At 47.7% G+C, this 23,585-nt stretch overlaps 1 protein-coding gene across 1 annotated transcript in view; it reads right to left on the bottom strand.

Moving 5' to 3' along the window:
* Positions 1–23,585, bottom strand: part of TACC2 (transforming acidic coiled-coil containing protein 2) — a 208,950-nt gene that overhangs the window by 167,735 nt on the left and 17,630 nt on the right. Inside the window, exons 2-5 of the mRNA XM_046653949.1 lie at positions 20,560–20,638; positions 16,505–16,564; positions 15,794–15,829; positions 3,701–3,813 (exon numbers count right to left, since the gene is read on the bottom strand). Coding sequence (XP_046509905.1) covers positions 3,701–3,813; positions 15,794–15,829; positions 16,505–16,564; positions 20,560–20,592 — 242 coding nt within the window. The 5' untranslated portion in view covers positions 20,593–20,638. The remainder of the gene's footprint in view (positions 1–3,700; positions 3,814–15,793; positions 15,830–16,504; positions 16,565–20,559; positions 20,639–23,585) is intronic.

Raw genomic sequence — 23,585 nt, 5'->3', positions numbered from 1 at the left:
CCCCCCCCCCCCCCCCCCCCGCCAGGAGACTCTCCTCATCCAATCCAGCCCTTGGAGTAGGGTGCTTCTTCCAACCCCAACAGCACGGAGCCCGGGGCAGTGGCACAGCTGTGTGGCATAGTGCAACGGCTCTCATAGTGCTGGTTGTCCCTGCACCAGCAGCATCAGCATCCCCTGGGAACTTGTTAGAAATGCTCATCCTCAGGCCTCACCCCAGCCCTACCGAAACCGAATCTCTGGAGGAGAGGCCCAGCAATCTGTGTGTGGACCAGCCTTGCGGGTGGTCCTGATGCCTGCTCACGTCTCAGAAGCAGCAGACGATGGTTAAGACTCTAGGCCTGTTGAGTTTCCAGTCCTTCCTCAGTGACAAAGACGCTGGAAATTCACTAGGAAACCCTTAGGGTCACTCCCTGGGACAAGTCATTCATCTCTGAAATATTGTCTATACTTTCCTTGGAAGAATGAGCAAGTTCGATATTGAAGCACAGGAAACGGTCACTACCCAACAAATTTTTACTACAAAAATGATAGTTTCCTCTGGTGCAATCTAACAGCTTCATTACCTGGGGAAAGATTGTATGATAAGACCCGTTGTGTTTTGAGGGTTTAAAAGGAAAGGACTGCCCATCTGTGGTTGTTGGTACCCCCAAGGAGGGGTACCTCCTTGAAAGGGATGGACCCAGAATCAGCCCAGACACAGGCGTCCAGGGCAGCTGTCTCAGGGGTGTACTTTGCTAAGTAGTAAGAGGCACAACCTGGGGTTAAGCTTCGTCCCAGGTGAGCAGGACCACGCCCCTCAAGAGAGGAGGGTCTTGCTCAGGATGGCGTCAGGGAGGCGCCGCCCAGCTTCTGCGGGGTTTGGCCTACGCAGGGCTGAGTTACAACAGTGACACCACATGGCAACTGGAAAGCAAGGCAGTTCAGCTAGGGGCCTCCCCACGTGGCTGAAGAACTTACCCCCTTGGGGGATGCATAAACCCAGTTCTCATGTGGTTCAGAGGGAGGAAAAGCCTCGAGGAGAAAACACTGGACTTTCTACCACTAAGACACAGGTGTCATAGGGCTCCAAGCCTCGGTCTCGCCATCGCTAGAGGAGAGATCACGCCCGTGCAGAGGGACGCTATTTGGAAATAGTAACACATGCCTTTCTCCTTATTTCTTCCCTTGCCTTCAGGTCCAGCTGGAGCCACTCCAGGCCTTTCTGTGTTTTCTCGCTGGGCTTTTTCCAAGCAGAAAACAGAAGCAGTTTGAGGTCAATGGTTTTTCCCATCTTTTGTAAAAACCTATAATACATCCTTTGAAGAGAAAAAGCTGGTTATCCAATGAGGCAGAGAGAGAAGGCAAATGCATTTTAGAAGGAAGAGAGGGCAGGAAAAGGGTTTAGAAAGGGTCTGAGGGTGCTTCCCTGCTTCCTGACCGTGTCCTCAGGCTTACCGGGGGAGGAGCACAGAGGGGTGAAGGGAATGGCCATGGGGCTCCCGGCCTCACCAAAGATGCCCACGCGCCAAAGGTGGCATGAAAGCAGCACAGCCACAGGGCCCGAGGGACAGCGTAGCCCAGACCGGTGGGCATCTCGGTGGTGATGGGGTGGGGAGGGGACGGACGGATGATGGCCTCAATACATGGGGTCAGGAGAGGGGGGTCCCAAGGATGGCTGACAAAGGCATTCCCACCAGCCTAGCAGAGGAAGGAGATGCAGAATCAGAAGTGAATTGACTTAGAGAAAATAAAATTTTATTTTGTACGCATAGAGCATTGGGCATAGTGTCTGATGCCCATCTGGGAAATGAATGTTGAATGCTATTGTCATCATTACTGTGGATGCCCATGGCATGCCCCCCTGAAATAGTACATCCTCTCTTCCTATAAACATCCTGACTCCACGACAGACCCATCGTCAGCCCTGGAGAACAGGAGCCAGGCCACCTCTTGATAGTTTCTGTTAGTTGATAGTTTTAATAAGTCCAGGGCCCTGTAGGACAGACACGCTCGCATTTATGGAGGAGAACTGTGTCTCTAATCGTCAGCAGGAAGTTGCTTCCCTGAGCCTGCTCTTAGAAACCCCCTCTTCTATGCTCAATTTGCATGCCAACGAGAGGCAAGTCTTCTTCAAGGGAAAAATAATAATTGACCAAAGCTGAGGAAAAAGACACAAAAGACCTTTGAGCTTCTATTAGTCCTCGACCCAGCTGCGACCCAGGCCCCAAATAACTCTCAAGCCTCTCCAGAGATCCCAGAGCCTCAGGCAGATGAGGAGGGAAGAGCTGGACCTCGGGTCGCAGCCAGCAGTGACTTCTGTTGTGCAGAGTACCCGAAAAGATGAATCCCTCCATTAGTTTCATGACCATCTGGAGCCAATTGAAATGAGCCATCCGGTCTCATTAGGGCCAAATATTAAAACCCTTGTCCAGTGACCCTGATAAAAAAAGTTTGTGAAAATGGTACAGTCATGGGGGTCTGGGAGGCAAAGGAGACCCCCCTTTTGCAGACAAGAGAGGTCAAAGGTGCTGTTCAAGGCATATTCTGTGATTTCCTCAGCAGAAAGAACACTCTGCCCCATCTGATCACCATTTCCCTACAGAAATCTATTGTTTATGCCAAAAAGTTCGAAGTGCATCCTCTGGAAACCACAGAACCGGAGCCACCCGGAAAATCACACCAGCCAGGCGTGGAAATTCCTGCCACCAGGGGTCGCTCTTACTTACCCGTGACTGTCTGCAGCCTAAGGCCGAAGCAAAAAAATGTTGATGCGACTCTTAAGGGGAAAAGCTCTTGCTGAGCATTTGTGACCCAAAGTTTCACTGTCTGTTATCTACGACGGCGGGGGGGTGGGTGTCTATCATTTCATTTTGCATTTTTGTTCTTTGGAACTCCTGTTCATTTGTTTTTAAGGCCTGTAATTACAGTCTCCGGGAAGCTGGGCTTCAATCCTTCAGGAGGGTTTTTCTAACCAGATCCAAGGCCTATTCACATGCCCAGCCCACAAGCACTTATTAATTGCCTCCAGTGTTCCCGGCCTCTGTCGGTTCTGGGGACTGAATTTTCATGTCTGCTGGCCCTCTGCTTGTGAATGCCCCCAAGGCCGTGGGTGGTGAGCACTCCACGGGAAGATTCTATTGGACTTCTTCCCAGCAGCCGCGGCAGGGAAATCAGGACCTGACTCTGGGTCATAATGAGGAGCCACTGGGCGATGCGCCACACCTGCATGGCCACATTCCGCTGTGACAGTGTGGCCTCGTGGGTTTCTGGAATTCGTCCGCCACCCTCCTTGGGACTGAGGGCGTGGCCCTTTAGTAATTGTCCTTTGAGTCCCCTGTCTCATCATCCAGTGCCCACATAGGCTACCATGCTGGACTTATGTCCTATGCAGACCCCAACTTGGCCACAGATTAGACCTCCCTGAGAAGCCCCTGGGCAGCCATGATCGTTTTCACTGTGAGTTCTGACGACGGAGATAAAGCACCCGGAGCGCTGCTGGAACGGGAGCCTGTAATTACTAATTTCATCTTTGGGAGACATTAACTTTCCAATCATGCAGGTCCAGGCAATCACAAACAGGTGTATGAGCCACTGCTTCGAACATCTCACCACGGATCCTTTTTTTAAGGGTAAATTTTCCAAAAGGAATGGAGCACACACATGCAGAGCCACGGAGAGCTGGCCCCACTGGGCCGTGTCAGTCCCCCATCCCACCTCCTACCTGGGCAAGGCCCCACGCTCAGTGCTTCTGGGCTTCTCCTCTGGCTTCCCCTTTATGTTTGGACTGTTCCCAGGTGGCTGCACGGATCTTGGACTCTGAGCAGACGAAGGCCTCTGAGCCAGAGGAAAGAGAAATTGGAAATGAAATCAAATAGGAGCCTCTGAAAACACAAAAACATTTATCAATGGGCCACTGACCACAACACTCAAGGGCAAAGTTGTTCATTTGCTTTATCATCCGACTGAGCTCTGACTGTGTGCCGGCACTGAGCCACGCTTGGAGGATAAATGATGAGCACAGCCACACATGGCCCCTGCTCTCACCCAAGGCAGGAGAAACAGTTAAACCAGTGAGTTTCTAAGAAACCAAGACGGGGGACACCTGCCACACTTCGGGGGTCATCTGCTCCTTGGAGAAAGTGGGGATATTTAACTTAAGATCTTAAGGTGATCAATTCGTTTGTGGCACCAACTAGATGAAAATACATTTTCTTTCTCCTGTGCCCCATGGTTTTGCCTACCAGAATTCAGCTGGAAACGTGAAGAAAAAAAAAAACTGAAGGAAGAAAACGATGAGCCTTTGGAAATTTGGGGCCACCCATTTGAGGTCCTAACTGATCTGAGAGGTGGTCCCCTTCTCTTTAACTCCCACAATAAGCTTGTCTGCTGTTTAATTGATTTTTAAAACCAAGATGCAAAAATATAACGGACAGTCAAAACTTCAAATCACAGGACAGAAAGAGATGAGAGGTTTTAAAAGCTCAGTTTAAGTGATGCTCATTTAAGTATGATATAAAAACCAGGGGCCGGCCCTGTGGCCCAGTGGTTAAGTTCACGCGCTCCGCTTTGGTGGCCCAGGGTTTCGCTGGTTCAGGTCCTGGGCGTGGACATGGCACCGCTCGTCAGGCCATGCTGAGGCGGCATCCCACATGCCACAACTAGAAGGACCCACAACTAAAATATACAACTATGTACTGGCGGGATTTGGGGAGAAAAAGCAATTAAAAAAAAAAAGATTGGCAACAGTTGTTAGCTCAGGTGCCAATCTGAAAAAAAAAAAGAATGATATAAAAATCAAAAATAGGGAGAGGGCTTCTATACACCCCAAGCAGTATTTCCCAAAGCAGCAGGGGTCTGCGATTTTGTCTTCCCAGACCAGACACTGGTCCCTGAAGCCCCCTCTCTGAACAACAAACAAGCCCTCCTTTGGCGCTGGCTCTGCCTTCTAAGGAACTGTTCCACCCATCTCCTCTGTCCCGGAGGTTCTCGTGGAAATGGCGATCGGAGAGCCCGACACCCCTGCCCATCAGGGTGTGCACAAGACTCGGGTCAAGCCAGGTCCTTCTGCAAAACTCCCCAAAGAACCAGAGGGACAGGAATGTGGTGGTGGGTTCTGCAGAATGTGAATGCAAGCGTTACTGGCAGCCTTGTGTCTAGCAGCCTGCAGCCAGAGAGACTGGAGCCAGCAGGCAGAGAAAAGCTGATGAGAGACAGAGGGAGAGGGTCCTTGTGCTGTCAAGACCTTGGCTCCACTTGGCCCTGGGGTCCAGCCTCATTCTGCCTTTTCCATCCAGAGGTTACGTGAGATCTTCCTCCCTGTTTGCCTTAGCTGGTACCGGCTGGATTTCTGTCACTTGCAAGCAGAAGAGTACATTCCATAGATGACTAGACGAGCTTTGAGGGAAACAAAGTGTTCTCTGGTCAAATAGGTTTAAGAAGCGCTCCGTGATGCAGCCCTCTTTTAGAAATTCAGGATGCACGTTAGAATTGAAGGTTCTGAGAAGTTCTGGAGTAAAATAACATTGAACTTAACCCAGGGTTTCCCAAAGTTTCTTGACCACAGGACCCTTCGTTCATGGGCCACCTGTTAACATCTCATAGAGCTAGTGTTCCGTGGCACCTGCTTTTGAGGACAGTTTCTCTCCACCTTGTTTGAATCTGGCCGATGATCCAAATCCTCAGAGCAGGGCGGCCCCTAGCCCGTGCGGCGCCTTTGTGGAAAGTGGAAGGTGGCGCTCCTCTGGGCGGGCGCATGGCTTGTGAGCAGTGCCTTTGTGTGAATTAGAAAAGCTTCTCTTCCCTCTAGCACATGGAGCTCAGACCTAGGCACGTGGCTTGCTGGGTACTTGGGAGAAACCAAGCTCCATGACCTCCAGCTCTGTCCTCGAGGAGCCCCATCTTGCAGGCAACGCGGTGGAGATGGGCACCAGGGGCCAGGCAGGAGGAGCTCCTCCGGGCTTCACTGCGCTCCCTGCGGCTCCCTGCTGGAAATCTTATCTCTCCCCTCAGGGGACTCTGCTCTCCCACACAACCCCAGAGAGAGACCCAGCCCGGTCCTGCCCATTAAAGAGGGCAGCTGGAGATGCAAAAAGCATCTCCTGAGCCCAACAGTTCACCAGCAGCGCCTATGCACCCTGATCCAGCGAGATTATTTGATGAATAACTCATTTCACCCAGACCTTCCAAAATGTAACATTTTATTTATTGATTTGTTGATTCATTCAATCTCCTAAGAAACATTCATCTAAAGCCTATCACGTGCCAGAACCAGTGCTAGAAGCGGGGGCTCCAAAAATGAGTAAGACTCCATCCCTGCTCTCGAGTTGCTCAGTCTAGGGACCCACAGACCCCAGCGCTGTGACCACAGAGATGCGAACACGGGGGCACCCAAGGAGGAGAGCCAGGCCCCCCAGGAGGGAGGGGCCCCACCCGCCCACCTCCATCAACCTCTAGGTTAGGGTTGTTGTGAGCTAATCTGGGGAGCTTCCGAGGGACAATGGGGTGCAAATCCTCCGCCTGACCTGAACCTGGGGGTCTTCTAGTGACCTTGAACCTTCTGTTGGATGGGCTGCCGTCCTTGACCTTCAGACACAGCCTGAAGAACAGCTTAGCTTCGCCTATGTTTCCCCCACCTGGTGCATTTCTCTGTGCGACTGGCTGCTGGCGTTCCCCCAGTGGCATCTACATAAAAATATAGAAGATGCCTCAACTCTCAGGGGCCCAGGCGTTCCAGTGCTAACAGGAATACTACAGTTAGAAAATTTCCATTCACTTCTGCTGAGACAGTGTGTGTGGGAAAATAACAACACAACAACAACAATAATAACTTCTGCTTATTTAACTTACGAGGTGCTAGGCATTGAGCCAGTAGCTTTCCATAAACCATGTCGTTGGATCTTCGCAGCAGCCTAATGAGAAAGATGCTAATCATGTTCCTGTTTAGAACTGAGGCTTTGAGAGGTTAAGTAACTTGGCTGATATCACACAGCCGCAGAGTCTGGGTGGATCTGATTCTCTCTGACCCAGAGTGAGGAAAGGCCTCTCTGTTTGATCCCTGCAGTGGGGGATACTCAAGGAGGGAGAGAGAGCTGGGGCTGATTCCTCACCTAAGAGGGGGGCTGCTGACCCCCGGCTGGCTGGACCCTTTCCTGAAACGAGAGCCCCTGGCCTGGCCTGGGGGCCTCAGTCTCCTGATCTGTGAATCTAGGAGGATAATCACCCCCAGAGGACAGTATCCAGACAGTACAAACTTCAAATCACCGTAAATTCAGACTCCAAGCGCTCCTGATCCTCCTGAGCAAGGTTCTTTCTCTATGTAACATCACTACCTTCGGATGCACGATTTAAAAAATTTACTACGATAACTCAAGAATGACAGTACAGAGGGAGTGACACTTTTACATCAGGGTCCTGAATTTTTAAAATCATAACCCAATTCCTACTTGCCTAACTGTCATGCCGGCCTCAGCTCCAACCCCTTCCGCAGCCAGGCCTCCCCTTCCATGACCAGATGATCTGCCGTGAATTATTCTGCAACTAATTTAACAAATAAATCTCCTGCCCTTTCTTCTATGATCAAGGTCACTTTAAAGTAATTCTGGAAAGACGTTGACATGTCTAACGCCCCAGACAGATGCAAACAACAGATGGAACAAGGAGACAGATCTTTGCTCTGACTAAAGGAGAAAAAAGGGACCACATGCTCCGTTTCCTCAGGCTAAGGAAATATAACATGGGCTCAGATCCATCTTTGAAGAAAAAAGAGTCCACCTTTCTCCCTTTTCAACCCCACTCCTCTTCCTAATAAAAAGCTAATCTGCAAGAAGAATACCAGTTCCCTCCAACAAAACCATATCTGGATGGAGTTAAAATGAAAGCGAGAATACTATCCACAGGAATGGCACATTGCACTTTTCAAAGTGCTCTGACATCCATCCGAGTCGTACCAAACCCCTGTGAGCTAAACAGGCAGGTAAAGTAATGTTTTCCATTTTCCAGATGAGAAATAGAGGGTTGAGTGGCTTGGCCAGGTCTTCTGCCTTGAAGTCCAATGCTCTTTCCACAATAAAAATAACACCCAACACGTACATAGCACTTTTTCTGCTATAAAAATAATAGCAAATTTATTATTATGAACACTTTCTATGTGCCAAGTATTATTCTTTTAAGTGCTTTACTTATTTAAACTCATTCAATCCTTACAACAACCCTATTTTACAGATAAGGTCACTTAGCACAGAGAGGTCAAGCCACTTGCCCAAGGTCACAGTGTGGAAGTGGTGGAGCCAGGACTTGGACCCAGAGGGTTGGAGGCAAGAGCCCGTGCTCTTGAGCTTTACCTTATACCGCCTCCCCAGACAGTGGGAATAGCTGCCTACGATCCCTGACATCTTCCTGCCACGCTCCAAGTAACTAAAACAACTGGACATTTATGAATAATGTGGTACAGGAGCCTAGATTCAATGCCCAGAATAGCACCTGGCACAGAGGGGCACTTCATAAATATTTGTTGAATGTTTGAAAAATAGATTATTCCCGTTCAGTCTGGTAGCCACTTCAGTGAACGGGGGTGGGGAGCATGCCCGGTCCTCAGAACTCTCGCTTTTGCTACATTTCCCACCGTGTCTTTGAGGCCTCCATCCAGTTTCCCCATCCTAGCAACGGTCCTAAGCCCTGTTGCTTACACGATCTCAAGGAGTCTGTTGTGTCAACAGACGTCACTGCAAAACAGCACACGTTTCTAAAGTTACCCTTCCACTTCCAAAGCGCAGGCTGGAAAAAAAGCATTGGCAACCCTCCACATGACAAACTGACTTGTCAAATTGCTTCTTCCAATCTTTCCTTTGCTGCCACTGCTTGGGTAAACAAACAGCCTTTCTTTGGCTCTGGAATGCTCCAGACCCTGGGTCTATTTTAAAGCAATTTCAAACAGTCACAGCAACTTTCCAGTCCTGAAAAAAATACACTTTATCAAGAGCTAAAGTGTTTCACTACCGAAAAAAAAAATCCCTTCACCTTACCTCTTAAATGTGTTCCCTCTCTCTAGACCTCAGCTTACTGGTCAGGCCGAGAAAGAGGCTTAATTAACATGGTTAGATCACGACCAGAGTGTCTTGCCAACTCACCCACTCTTTGAACAGGCTTCTGGGAGCAGTGTGACTGCAGGTGAATGCTGGGAAGTAGACCAAAGGTCGTCCCCATGGCGCTGGGCATCGGGTTTCAGAAACAACTGCCAGGCTGCCAAATATGGAGGAGCAACACATGTTCGGGGCTGGGGCCTGCGGGCTGCCCATCTTCCCCGTCAAGAGAGGGCAAATGGTCAGACCAGTTCTGCTAGATCCCAAACATTTCTTCCCCTCCAAGGTGAAAATGAGAGGCGGAAGCCGCTCACTCCTACTGGCAGCAGACGACACCAACAGCCCCAAGGCTCGGCCCGCAGGTACTCCGTCAGGCCAAGAAGGGAGGCCCCAAGGTGGAATTTTAGGCTTCCCCAAATGGAATGTTTCTGATGTAGTATGGTAGAAAACCAACCTTTGGAGCCAGAGAGAGCTGGGTTTGAATCCCCAGTCTTTAAAAGATGGAGGAAATAAGAGACTCGAGTTGGCACTGAGATCTTGTTGACTCTGCCTCGTGTCTGGGAAGCACTGAGTCTACATTCTAGGTCGACACAGAAGCTTTAAAGAGAGGAGCTAAGACGTTGAGTTTGGAGGAAGCTGGAGGAAGAAAAAGTGGGAATTCTCTGTACTATCTTTGCAACTTTTCTGTAAATCTGAAAATAGTCCAAATAAAAGTTTAATTAGGAAAAAAAAGACACAATTCCTACCCTCCTGGAACTTACAGTTTAGTGAACGAGTGAGAAATACGCATCCAATAAATAGTATCTATCTTCCCCTCCTCAAAAGCATCTGGGTCAAAAGCGGTAGGAGTGACCCCAAAAGGACCCAGGAGCCCCACAGATGCCAGAGTTGATGTGTTCTGGCATCTTTAGTCTGCAGGGAAATGAAAACCTTTAAGACTTCAAAACACTGCTCAACAATAATGCCCTGTATGTGTTTAATATTTTAGAAGCAATATAATTTAAAGAGAGCTGGACCAGTTCAGAAAACCCAAATCATTTCACCTCTTGGAGCCTGTTTCTCCATCAGTAAAATGGGGACCACAGTCCCTGGCCTGCCTGCCAAGGTGGGTGACAGAACCACCTTGTCAATATGGCCAAGAAGTGTGCAAATGGAGGGAGAGTCTCTTTATTCGAAGAGTTGGGTTTGTCAGGATGGTCTACAGTGTCCTGTGATTTTTACTCCATTATATTTGAAATGCAGACATAAACCTTATTTTTCGCTCCTCTAGAATTCCTACATCCACCCATTTTCATGCTAGAGCAGCACAAGGCTTGACTCAAGAATAAGGTGCAGTAGTTAAATCCAAGCTTTTTACTGCCTATTTAGCTGTAAGCTTTCAGGCTCTATGCCTCCAGGACCATATCTGGAAGATGGGGATCATAATTATTGAGTTGTTTTGAAGGTGAAATAAAATAATGCACAAGAAGCACTCAGCACAAGGTTAGACCATAGTAAACACTCACAGATGCTAGTTATGATTATTACAAAGAAGAAACTGATTCAAAACTCATTAATTAAAGGCCCCAGTGGCTATCTCAGCTTAGAGCTAAAGCAGTTAATCAGATTCTTCAGAAGATGCATCCAGCCCAAACCTGGAGCCATGGAGTTCACAAACTTTAATAATCGTTGCAGTGAAAATTAGCACCACCCCCTGGGCTGGGCGATTCCTGCAAGAGAGGCTGTGGGAGCGGATGGTCACAATAAAGGAGCTCTCCACTGCTATGAACGTCGAGTTCGTGCTGGTTAATTGTCTCTTTGCTCAATTTCTTTCTCATTAAATGCAGCTAAGTCATCCCAGATGCCTACCTTCCACCAGTAGAATATGAAAGATGCTGTTTCTTTCAGCGTTGGTCTCATGCTGTTGTAATGTTGGCTTTCTCAGAAACTAAAGAAAATACTTCCCTGTTCAACTCGGAGCCCCAAGCATTTGCAGCTTTAAGCAACACATGCGCATACTTATGGGCTGTGTATCTACCAAGAGAAATACTGATCCCACAGTGCCTGGGCCACAGCCAGCCTCAGCCTGCAGAAACGTGCTCCATCACGTTTCTGGGTCATCGCGACTCCAGGGCTGGGTCACGTAGCACAGATTCTCCTGCTCTCCTGGCCCTCTGTTCCATGGATGTCAGAGAATTCCATAACCTAAGGCCACAGTGCTGAGGTCACCTTCAGAAACAAACCTCAGGCCCGGGCTGTCTCTTGGATGCTGAGCCAGGAACCAGGGGGACCTGCCCCAAGGAAGCCTGGGCTGGGTGGGGGAGGCATGCGCAGTCACCTGCTCTCAATTCTCCAGGTCCCATTTATTTCCCACTCATCCTTCAACTCTGAGCTCCAACAGCAGCTCCCCAGGAGAGCCTGCCCTGACGCTCAGGGCCAGGCCAGCTGTCTTTGCACTTGCCTTCTTGCTGCATAGCATTGACCACAATTTCTATAGCTGAAATTCATTTTTTTTTTTCTGAGACTCTAACTACAGAAACATATAGACACTGGAATGGCTTTAGAAAAGTTTCAGCCATCAGAAGAGACCTCCTCGTCTCGCCCTCCTCCCACCCTCATGATTCCCAGGTATGTCTGCTTCTGTCTTTTCTCCACCAATGCCCAATGGTGGAAGTGTCTCTCCTCTAAGCCCACCCCTGCTCCCATCCTACTCCCTCTCAAACACTCAAGGTCAGCCTTCCTTCAGTTGACCCTTCCCCTCCCTGTCCTTCATTGATCACTGCCTCTCTCCCTCATTCTCAAGAACACACAGGAATCTAGTATCTTCAGGCTTTAACTAAATCTTTCATGCAACTCTCTCCTCTAGCTACTGTCCCAATATGCTGCTCCCTTTTTTAGAAAAACTTCTTGGATTAGCTACACACCTCTTGCCACAGCCTTATGTCCAATTCCCTCATCAACCCTCCCCCATCCAGCCTGCACCCCTGTCATTCCACTGAAACTGTGCTCGTCAGGGGCCTGCAGGGCAATATGAGGTTTTCCTCATCACCAGTGGCTTCCATCTTGCCAAATCAACGGAGAGGTGTCTGCTCCTTGTTTCTCAGAAGCACCTGATGCCGTTATACCCTCTCACCTCTTGACATTCTCCTCTTATGTTCTCCCAGGTCACTCATTTTCCTTCGTCTTCAGCCAGCTCCGACTCCTTCAAAGACTCCCCCTTCCCCCAGGCTCACGTCTAAATGTTGGCGCATCTCGGGGCTTAGTCCTGGGTCCACTTTCCCATCTCTCATTCTCTCCCCAGGTGATCTCATCCAGTCACATGGCTTTAAATACCAATGCTGATGACTCAACCACACATTTTAAGCCCCACCTCTTGTGCACCCAAATGCCTGTTAGATCTTGGAGTGCCCAATAGTCATTCACTTTTTATGGCCAAACCAGAACCTTTGATTCTCTTCCTTCTCCCCAAACTGGCCCATCCTCCAATCCTCTCCATCTCAGGAAATGAAATTCCCATCTAGCTCACGCCTCAGGACAAACACCTCAGGCTCTTTCTTGATTCTGCTCCTTTCCCATCCCCCGAATTCAATCTGTCGTCCAGCCTGTCCTCTCTGCCTTCAAAATAGGTCCCGAGTCTAGAGACCTCCTTCCCTGCCACCTCATTCCAAGTCACAGTCATCTCCGCCTTTGACTTCTAAATAGCCTCCTAGCCAACGTCCCTCCCCCCTTCTGCCCTCTGCCCCTTAAAGACCACTCTCTACAGAGCAACCACAGCCCCCTTTTCAAAATCTCACACCAGTTCCTGTCATTCCTCTGCTGAAAACCCTCCAACGGCTCTGCTTCACAGTCGGGATGAAGCCAGCCTCTTACCCAAGGCCAAGAGCGACCTACAAGACTGAGCGCTCACCCGCCTCCTGGCCTCACTTCTCACCACAGCTTCTCTCACCACCGTCCTTCAGCCACATTGGCATGCTTTACTGATCTTAAAATACAACCAGCTTGTTCCTCCCTGACACGTTACACTTGTTCCCTTTTCCAGAATGCTCCTTCTCCATAACTTATGTGGCTATCCCCTTCTTAGCACATCAGACCTCTACAGAGAGGGCTCCTCTGACCACTCACCAAACAGCCTCTAAACACAATGAGATACCGCTTGACACCCACTAGCATGGCTGTAATTAAACAAACACCAACAACAGGAAGCGCTGAGTGTTGGTGAGGATGTAGAGAAACTGGAACACTCAGGTATTGCTGGTGGGAATGTGAAATGGTGCAGCCACTGTGGAAAAGTTTGGTGGGTCCTGAAAAACTTAAACATAGAATTATCATATGATCCAGCAATTCCACTTAGCTATATACCCAAAAGAACTGAAAATAGAGATTTGAACAGATATTTGTGCACCAATGTTCATAGCAGCCTTACTCACAATATCCAAAAGAGTGGAAACCACCGAAAAGACCATCAACAGATGAACGGATGAAAAATGTGGCACATCCACACAACGAAATATTACTCAGCCACAAAACAGCGGCAGGTATTGATATGCGCCACAACATTATGCTAAGGGAAAGAAGCCAGACACAAAAGGTCATGTATTGTATAGCTTGATTTATAGGAAACATCCAGAATAAGTAAATCCATAGAGACAGAAAGCTGATTAGTGATTGCCAGAACCTGGGGGATGACGGGAATGGGTAGTGTCTGCTTAATGGGTAGGAGGTTTCCTTCGGGGGTGATGAAAATATTTTGAAACTAGATAAAAGGAGTGCTCACACAGCGTTGTAAAGGTACGAAATGCCACTGAGTCATACACTTTAAAACAGCTAATTTTATGTTATGTGAATTTCATCTCAATAAAAAACATGAAAATAGCCTCCTATGGAAAAGCTTCATGATATTGGACTTGCACTGATTTCTTAGCTGGGACATCAAAAGCACAGGCAACAAAATTAAAAAATAGGTAAGCTGGACGTCATCAAAATTAAAAACTTTTGTGCATCAAAGGACACTAACAAAACAACGAAAAGCCAACACACAAAATGAGAGAAAATATTTGTAATCATATATTTGATAAAGGATTGATATCCAGAATATGTAAAGAACTCCTGCAACTCAACAACAACAAAAACCAAACAACTCAATTAAAAAATAGACAAAGGACTTGAATAGACGTTTCTCCAAAGAAGATATACAAATGGCCAATAAGCACATGAAAAGACGCTCAGTCTCACTAATCATTAGAGAAACACAAATCAAAACCACAATGAGATACCACCTCATACCCATTAGGATGGCTCTCTAAAAACAAAGAACAAAAGAATAATCAGAGTTGGCAAGGATGTGGAGAAATTAGAACCCTTGTGCATTGCTGGTGGGAATGTAAAGTGGTGCAGCCGCTGTGGAAAACAGTATGGGGGTTCTCAAAAAGTTAAACATAGAATTAGCATATGAGCCAGCAATTCAACTTTGGGGTATATACTCAAAAGAACTGAAAGCAGGGACTCCAGCAGACATTTGGACACCCATGTTCATAGCAGCGTTATTCACAACAGCCAACAGCCGGGAGCAACCCAAGCATCCAGTAGATAAATGGATCAATAAAATGTGGAGTATACATATAATGAACATTCTTCAGACCTAGAGAGGAAGGGTATTCCGACACATGCTACAACGTGAAGGAACCTGGAGGACATTACGCTAAGAGCAATAAGCCAGTGACGAAAGGACAAATGCTGGTTGATTCCACTGACATGAGGTCTTTAGAGTAGTCAGGATCACAGAGACAGAAAGTAGAATAATGGCTCTCAGGGGCTGAGGTCGGGGGATGAGGAATTACTGTTAAATGGGTACAGAGTTTCAGTTTGGAAAGATGAAAAAGTTCTGGAGATGGATAGTGGTGACAGTTGCACAAAATGCGAACGTACTTAATGCCACTGAGATGGACCCTTAAACACAGTTAAGATGTAAACTTTATGTTATGTATATTTTACCACAATAAAAAAAAAAGGGATAAAAACAGCTCCTGACTCCAGTTGCCATTCGAAATTGCATTATGTGTTTCTTTGCTGACTAGCACATTGTCCGTTTTTCCCTGTGGAAGGGGAGCTGCGCTGGGGTGGGTTGTGGCTGAATTATTCACTGCTGATCCCAGGTGCTGGAATAGTGCCTGCTGGTAAACGAGGCACTCAATAAAATTTAAAAACAAACATTTCTTTACTTGTTGGTTTGTCCATTTGTCCACTTGCTCATTATTTTCTCTCTTCCCACTGGATCAAGGGACCTGCCTTGTCTTGCTCTTCTTTGGATCCACAGCACCTACACCAGTACCTGCCACCCAGCGGGGTTCCACAGATGTTCACTGAGTGAATGAACAACTGCATCCACGACGAGACACGGGACCTCATCGCCGAGATCTTAGCTCTGCTGCAGAGTGCTGTAGCAAGCCCCGAGCTACACATAAGAACCCAGTTTGAAAACCACTGGCCTGGCCACTCTTTGTGACCCTCTAGGACCAGGGTTCTAATTCTCACTCCTCCCAAATGACTGGGATGATTAACCTTCCGAACCTGTGTGTCTGTGAAACAAGAGTGATCAGCCTGGGCCTGCCGCCCTCACAGGATCATGACGAGACTCATATGAAATCAGGTGTGTGAAAGGCTTCACTATGCTCTACGCAGATGGTTAAGTTCTTTCACGAGCACGCACACCACTGTTTGGTGGGGATATACAGAGAACCAAGCGCACCAAGCCGACCTACCTGGCAGTCACCCTTCGGGGTGCAGCGGCTCGTTTCCTAAAGCAAGGGGCACAGCACATGGGTGACTGACTCCCCTCCTCAAGGGTGTGAGGGGATTTCAGAGCGTCATCCTGACCACACCCACGGGCACACACCAACCTCAACATTCTCTTCAGGAGAAATCTCCATGAGATGGATGCAAAGCTCCCAATTTGCCCTCCTCCCCCATCGATGGCAAAACCTTTCAGGCAGAGCTAAAGCTATGAGACTCAGCCAGCTGCATTTTTGCATGACAACACTGACCACGAATTCAGCATTCAATTTTTTAAAGACAAATCAGTTTTGCCCGCTGGTGGCGAAGGTGGGGCCGCCACCCCACAGGCAGCCTCATTCCAGGACAAAGGAAATCCAAGTAGAAGAGGTTGGAAGGGTTAGTACTGGCTCTCAGCATCTGCGTTACATTGAAAACTTGAGCCTCATTCAGCATCTCACAGCATATCGACCGAGACGGCTCTTGGGTAGGTACACCAAAACGTTATTTTAAAAAATCTAAATATATATTGCCGATTCTATTGTGTTTTACAACTTATTGAGGTGGATGGGAGGAGGCAACAGGAGAAGGAGGAAGAGAAAACCTAAAAATACAAATGAACGTGCCACATCAAGTCTGCACCCATCTAGTTGTTAGGAAGGGGCTGGAAAGCAGAGCATGCCGAGCTCATTCCCCAGTACCTGCGGGAGTTCAGGGTTCGGTGGCCACAGGATGATGTTACGCAAGCCGGAGTCCTCTTGCTGAAAGCAAAGGAGTCTTGCTGTTAGGACAGGTCACAGTGAACGGGACCCCCCGAGGCACCAGAGCGACAGTCCTGGCTGGTTTCTATTTCCAGGCCTAAGCTGCTGAATGTGCTCCCACCCGGCCCACAGCTACCCAGGGGAAATTAGACAACTGAGGGAGAGGAATCTGCAGCCCAAGGGTGTATGAGGAAGGCAAGGGGCAGGACTGGGCAGGTCGGTCCCTCACCCTCTGCACTGGTGACATTGCTGGTCCTCAATGCCTAGCCCTGAATCTGTGGACAGGAGTTTCCTTCCTTCCAAGAGTTCACTTGTAAGCAGGACGTGGGGACCCCCGAGTGCATCCTCACAGAGAAAGACCCTCTGGGAGAAGACTGTGGGCATGGACGGGACGGGGGTGGGGAGTGTGGAGGCAGAGAAGCTAGTTTGCAATGATCCAGGTGTGAGGTAACAAGGCTGTGACAGTGGGAATAGAGAGGGAAAAAAACAACATAATGGAGATGTGCTATATTTTATCTTTTGAGAAAGTGCTCCAAGCGATATTGATGTGGCCGTCATTAACCTGGGCCCACCTTTCCCCTATGGGGGAGGGTGCATGACTCAGGCTGGGTAATCAGAGACTCCCACATTCCGGGGCATAAGTGACTGATCCCAGAGAGGGCATGTGACACATCAGGGCCAGTCAGATTCCTAGAGGGAGATGATCAGGAGGCTGGACCATTAGCTGGAGGAAGCGTGGAAGCCTGGAGTTGGGGGACTGGGGTGCTGGGAGCACCTCCCCAAGCACCAAGGCATCATGGAGGAAAGGAGAGCAAGATCCAGAAAGGAGAGATCTCCAGTGTCATCTTTTGAACCTCTGGACTCAGTGACCCCTGCAGCGAGACCCTCTCTGTGGACATCTCGGTTCTATAAGCCCAACAAGCTCTTTCTCTGCTATGGTCATTGGAGACGGGCTTCTGTCTCTCACAACTAAAACAAGTCCTAATTAAACAGAAATTTGGAAGGCTAAATGGCCAGGCCATTAGTTAATTAACCAACCATAGAGAGATTTAGTAAATGTGGAGAACGGGAGTGGGTGGAGTCAGGGTGGCTCAGACTTCCGTCTTGGAAGGTAGGGTAGATCATGGAACCCAGGAGGGGGAATGCAGGAGGAGGGGCAGGTCGGGGGGGAAGCTGAGTTCGGGTTTGAGGAAGTCGGGGTGACGGTGGGTCATCCAGGTGGAGATGCCCATGGGACAGTGGGAACATGTGAGCATCAGCCTCACGGAAGGCCTGAGTCCTGAAGCCAAACACACTCGTGCTTCCTTCCCACTCATTCCTCTAAGGAAGGCAGACCTTATTCCGAGCCTGGAATCATAAAGGCGACCCCATAATGCCCCACTGGGTCAGGGCTGGCTGAGGTCAGAGAAGTGGAAACTGGCAGTGACAGAAAATGCCTCCTGTCTGCTTCCGGGGGAGTGGGGGGGGGGGGGAGGGGACGGGGGGGGGGGAAGGGGGCTGGGGGCTGGCGGGAGGTGAGGGGGGCGTACGTATAGTGGGTAAGGGCTTTTAAATCGCCCGGCATTTTTACCTCTCTAATCAATGAAGATCAGAAACACTAAAATGGTCATTGCTTGCAAGGAATAGTGAGATGGGCCCTCATACCCTGATGAGAGAAGTATAAATTGGTATCACCTTTCTGGAAAGCATTTTGGATACAGATACAGATATAGATATGGATGTGGATGTGGATATAGAGATATAGCAAAAGCCTTTCAAAAACAGTTACCCCTTATTTGACACAGCTATTCCATTTCTACGAGTCAATCCTAAACAAACCAGCCCCCAGCTGGGACCAGCATCATGTAGTAAAGGTAATGGAAAGAAAATGTAAGCTACTCTGACGTTGCCTGTATCCGGGTAGAAAGTCATCTCAGGTTAGAGAAGGTACCAAAAGCACTACCTATAAAAGGAAAAACTGATAAATTGTACCTCATAAAAACTTTTGTTCCCATAAAAGACCCTGTTAAAGGATGAAAAGACAAGCTTCCAGCGGGAGAAAATATTTGCAAACCACAATCAGACAGAGGATTAGTATCCAGACTACATAAAGAATTCTCAAAACAAAGCAATAAAAAAAAAATCTAATGAGAAAATGGGCAAAAGACATGAACAGATATTTCACCAAAGAGAATATAGAGATGGCAATGAGCTCGTGAAAGGTGTGCAACATGATTAGTCATGAGGGAAATGCAAATCAAGACACGGTGAGCTATCACAGCACACGTCAGAACGGCAACACCGAAGAGTGACAGTGCCCACTGATGGCCAGGGTGCTGAGGAACTGGCTCACTCGTACATTGCTGGTGGGAGTGTAAAATGGGACAGGGATCCTAGAATATAGTTTGGCAGATCCTTGAAAAACCAAACATGCAAATACCATATGACCCAGCAATGGCACGCCTGGGCATTTATCGCAGAGAAACACAAACACATGTTCACAAAAAACCCGTATAGAAATGTTCATAGCAGCTTTATTTGTAAAAGCCCCGGCCTGGAAACAACTCAGATGTCCTTCAAGGAGTGAATGGTTCAATGAACTATAGTACATCTATACTGTGGAATACTACTCAGCAAAAAAGGGAATGAATTACTGACACATGCAACAACCTGGAAGAATCTCGAGGAAATTATGCTGAGTGAAAAAAAAAAATTCCAAAAGGTCACATACCGTATGATTCCGTTTATATAACATTTTCAGAATGACAAAATTATAGAGATAGAGAACCCATTAGAAGTTGCTGGGGGTTAGGGATGCGGGACAGGAGGGAGGTGGTGTGACTATAGCGATAAGAGGAATCTTTCTGGTGATGGAAGTGTTCTGTGTATTGACTGTTTCAATGTCAGTATTTGGGTTTTGGTACTACAGTTTTGCAAGATGTGACCCTTGGGGGAAACTAGGTAGTGGGTACACGGGATCTCTCTGTATTATTTCTTACAACAGTATGCCAATCTACCACTATCTCAAAAAAAAAAAGTTTGATTATAAAAACTTTGATTTCATAGAAAAAATACAGGTTTCTGACTTCTCTTGAAGAAATGGGAAGATCTTGTAACACCAGGCCCACGTTCCCACAGGGTGACCTTCTGCTGGAGTGGATGGTGGCTGCCTCCTTTAGACAACAGGACGGGAACCCTCCTGGTGGCCACAGTACCCACCTCTCCCTATCGTCTCACACCCAGTCATTTCACACAATTACTGTTTTTTGTCTGCCCCTAAAGATTGCCCCCATTTTTTTTTTTTTTTATGATGATTCCTGTTTTCCTGCTTGAGAAAAGATTGTAGGGCAGAAAAAGGCAAAGGGAAAACAAATTGCATTATGCTGGTTTTTAGGTCCAATTTTCTCATTCAAAGAACTCAATACCACTAATTCAAAATTTCCATTGTGTGTGGGATAAATGGGGAAATGTCTCCCTGATTTTGTTCACCAGGGCATTGAATTAAAACTCTCAAACTTAGAATAGTTAACAACAAAATTTGAATATATTTTAATATCCCAGCCTTATGCACAATTAAGCAGTTACGGTCAATTCCGCAATTTAATCTGCTCAAAGTTGATAGATTTTAAAATCACTTTTTAAGGGCCAAAACTTTATTCTGGGGAGGAGTGTGGAAAAGTTTTATTTCTACCTCCTCTGCTGCTTTCATGTAAGTAAGCGGATGGGTGGGCATAAGCCAGGAAAAATGTCCTAAACTCTCCATATGTCAATTTTAAAAGCACAGAATAAAAAGTAAAGCTAGTTTTTATAGTTTATAAAATTAGGGCTTGCCTTAATATGAGAATTCTGAAAACAAAATGAAGACCTATGTGGAAACATATACGCCCGTATGTATCCAGGCGTATCTGTGCCTGAGCTTGCTTCTTCCTGGGCAGAGGGGAGATGCTGAAAAAAAGAGTCTGGTCAAGGTCAGTCAAGAGACCCTCGTAGGTTGAGGGAGAAGCTCCGACACCCACCTGGTTGTCCGAAGTGCTGTTCTCATTGCCCATGGTGACTCAGGGTGCCCAGCGTCCCTCAGGATTTTATCAGAGGCGACTAGAAGAACAAAAGGGTATGTACATGTGTAAAACTGAAGGAGATCTGAGGCTTCTTCTGTCTGTTCATCTCCCCAAACTCAAAAGCCAGATGATGGGAAATGTTTATCTCTGCAGTCACATCATGGAAATTGCTTTTGAAGGGTTTTCTTTTGCGATATGCCACCCAGACGTCTCTCCCAATACAGGCTGGTGTTTTTATTCCCCACCTCGGGGTTGGCAGACACTTCTGAGAAACGAGTGTGTTACCAAGCCTCTGAGTTAATGCCAATGTACACATATACACATATACACAAACGGAGTGACAAAAGGGGCCCATTTGCCAAGCAGAGCTTGAGGAGTGCCGCTGGTGGAGGGTTTTCTGCTTCTAATTGTGTTCGGTTTGGAAATCCAGAGTATGGCTGGTTTCCCGCTGTCACTGACAGCAGAGCTCCGAGTCGAACATTAGGAGGCGTGAAATCCACTTCTCTTCAACAACATATGGTTTTTATATTTTTTACTCTAAACACTTGTTTCATCAAATCACTTTCACTTCTGCACATATTTTTATGAAGGCAGAACGGTTTTCTTGCTGAGGAAAATGGGTAGTTGGGACCAGACATCGAATAAATAATCATGTAAAGCCGCGCACTGCAGGGACAACCAGAATCATTTCCTCGGGCTCACTTACGGACACTGTTTATTGATCATCATCCTAATGAGGATGCTTCCCACACAGCTCCCGGAGAAACCCAGGACAGGTGCTGACTTTGTCCAACTGGGTTCCCTTAGACTCCAAAACACAAGCAGGACTGGGACTATTACCTTTATGTTTCTCTAGGTGGACAAACTAAGTTACAGAAAACTTTAAAAATCATAGACTTTTAGACCTTAGAGATTACCTGTCTAACCGAGTGGGGAAACTGAGGTAGAGAAGGCAAGGGGCTTGCCCAAGACCCAGTTTGGGAGGCCAAACATGGAAATAGAGCTCAGTCCTCTGCCTTCTAATTCAGGATTTCTTGCACAGCAGTGGACTTACTCAAAATAAAATGTGCGCATTGATTTGCTTACCAATTCGACCAACATTGATTTAGTAGTACCAAGCACTATGTGTAAAGAACAGTCGCTGGAAAAGAAAACGTGTTTTGAGCAGGCCCAATTAAAATGCCCCCAAACTGAGAAAACTGTGAGTGACGTCACTGTAGTGATCAATTCTCTCACTCCTAAGCCTTTAATCAAAAGGATACAATTCCTTAATCGTTTCTCGCTGTTTGTAAGATGGACAAAATAAAAAAATCATAGACTCACTTTTACAGAATATAAAAACTTCATTTACTTAAAATTATCACTTCAGTTTATTTTTTATGCTCCTTTGGGAAATGATGCCTCTTTAGAAAATTACATTGTGTTACAAGCATTATGCCCTCATCAATTACTGTAACTCCTTGACCCGACGGCATGAACCACACGCAGCTGGCATGTCATATGGTTCAATGTAATATTAATTTTTGAAGCTCCTTCACCAAATAAAATTCAGTAATTGTATTAAGAATCAGAACATCCTAACTAGCTTTTTAAACAGGTAATAGACTGAAGACAGCGGCACAGCTACTTCCGGCCCCGTGTAAATTTCAGAACCACAGAGGGAAGGCCTGGCTGCACTGGTGCTCTCCTGGCGACTCCAGACCTGCCCCTCCCTGGGGCTTCCCCAGGACCAGAGAGGAGGCCCGCGCGTCTGTGCGTCTACTTACGTTCGGGGGTGGTCTCCGACTTTGGAGGCTGCAGCCCACGAAAGTCTGCTTTTCAGCGATTGGACTTTCTCCTCCTCCATTCAGGAGCGGGTGAGGTCTGAGCCTAGGCACCGACTCACCTCAACCAGTTGGGCAAACAGCCCGTCTCCACCCTCGACACTGACACAAACCAGCTGTGCTTCATACCTGCGCGGGGGCCGTGCAGCCACCGCGGCGACACAACTGTGGACTCAGCGTTTCCCAGCCCATCGCGTCCGGGGCCTTTCAGACAGAGGATTTAGCCAGTTATTACTTTCGCAGGGCTTCTTTCAGAAGAGGCTTATCCAAACTAAAACTGGCCCTGTGATCTGATTGGCTGCACCTAAGGGAGCAGGACTGCTGTCCCGTCCCGGGAGCAGGACGCCGTGAATCATTCGCTCGCCCTTTATGCTTGAGAGCAGGGGACAAACCTTTCTTTCTAGAAAGGAGTGAAATGCTCAAGGGTCTTCCTGTTTGCACCTGGGAAAATTCCGCCGTAAATATGGAAAGACAAAGAAAACTTGTGGAAATACAATGACGCCAGCAGTCTGGCACCTGTTTATGGGCTGGTGTGGGCAGAATGTACTCACCGAGGCGTGGCTTGAGTTTCAACAAGTGAAGTCATAAAAAGCAGCAGGCTGGCCTGGATCGCTGATAGGCAGACCTGCCCAGCTCGGGTGGAGGAGGCCCTGTGGCTGTAGGGTGGGACTGCAGGGCAGCCACCCCAACTCCTGGGATTTCTCCAGTTATTACCACTTGGCCACTCCTTTGCATGAATGCAGTGAGTTTCTTTCTATGGTGTCAGAGCCTTTCATTCATGCTGCAGAAGCCCCTCATCCCTACTACAAGATGCGGCTCCTCCAGGGGAACAAGTCAGCATTTCAACAAAGGCTTCCTTGAGACCAGGTGTCTCTCCAAGCACAGAGGAGGGTCAGGAGCTCCTTGGAGGGAAAGCTGGATGTGGAGGGGAGCTCAGTGCCCACTTCTGGTTCAAACAGAGCAGAAGTGTGTATGTTCCAACAGTCGAATGGAAAAGCAAATATGGTCTATCCATACCCCAGAATATTACTCAGCCGTAAAAAGGAATGAAATTCTGGTGCATGCTGTAACTCAGACAAACCTCGCAAATATTATGCTAAGTGAAAGAAGCCAGACCCAAAGGGCGCATATTGTGTGATTCCATTGATATGAAATGTTCAG

The sequence above is a fragment of the Equus quagga genome, chromosome 2, assembly GCF_021613505.1.
Source record: "Equus quagga isolate Etosha38 chromosome 2, UCLA_HA_Equagga_1.0, whole genome shotgun sequence".
Lineage (NCBI taxonomy): Eukaryota > Metazoa > Chordata > Mammalia > Perissodactyla > Equidae > Equus > Equus quagga.
Note: the sequence above shows the minus strand (reverse complement) of the source record. Positions and strands in the feature narration are given on the sequence as shown.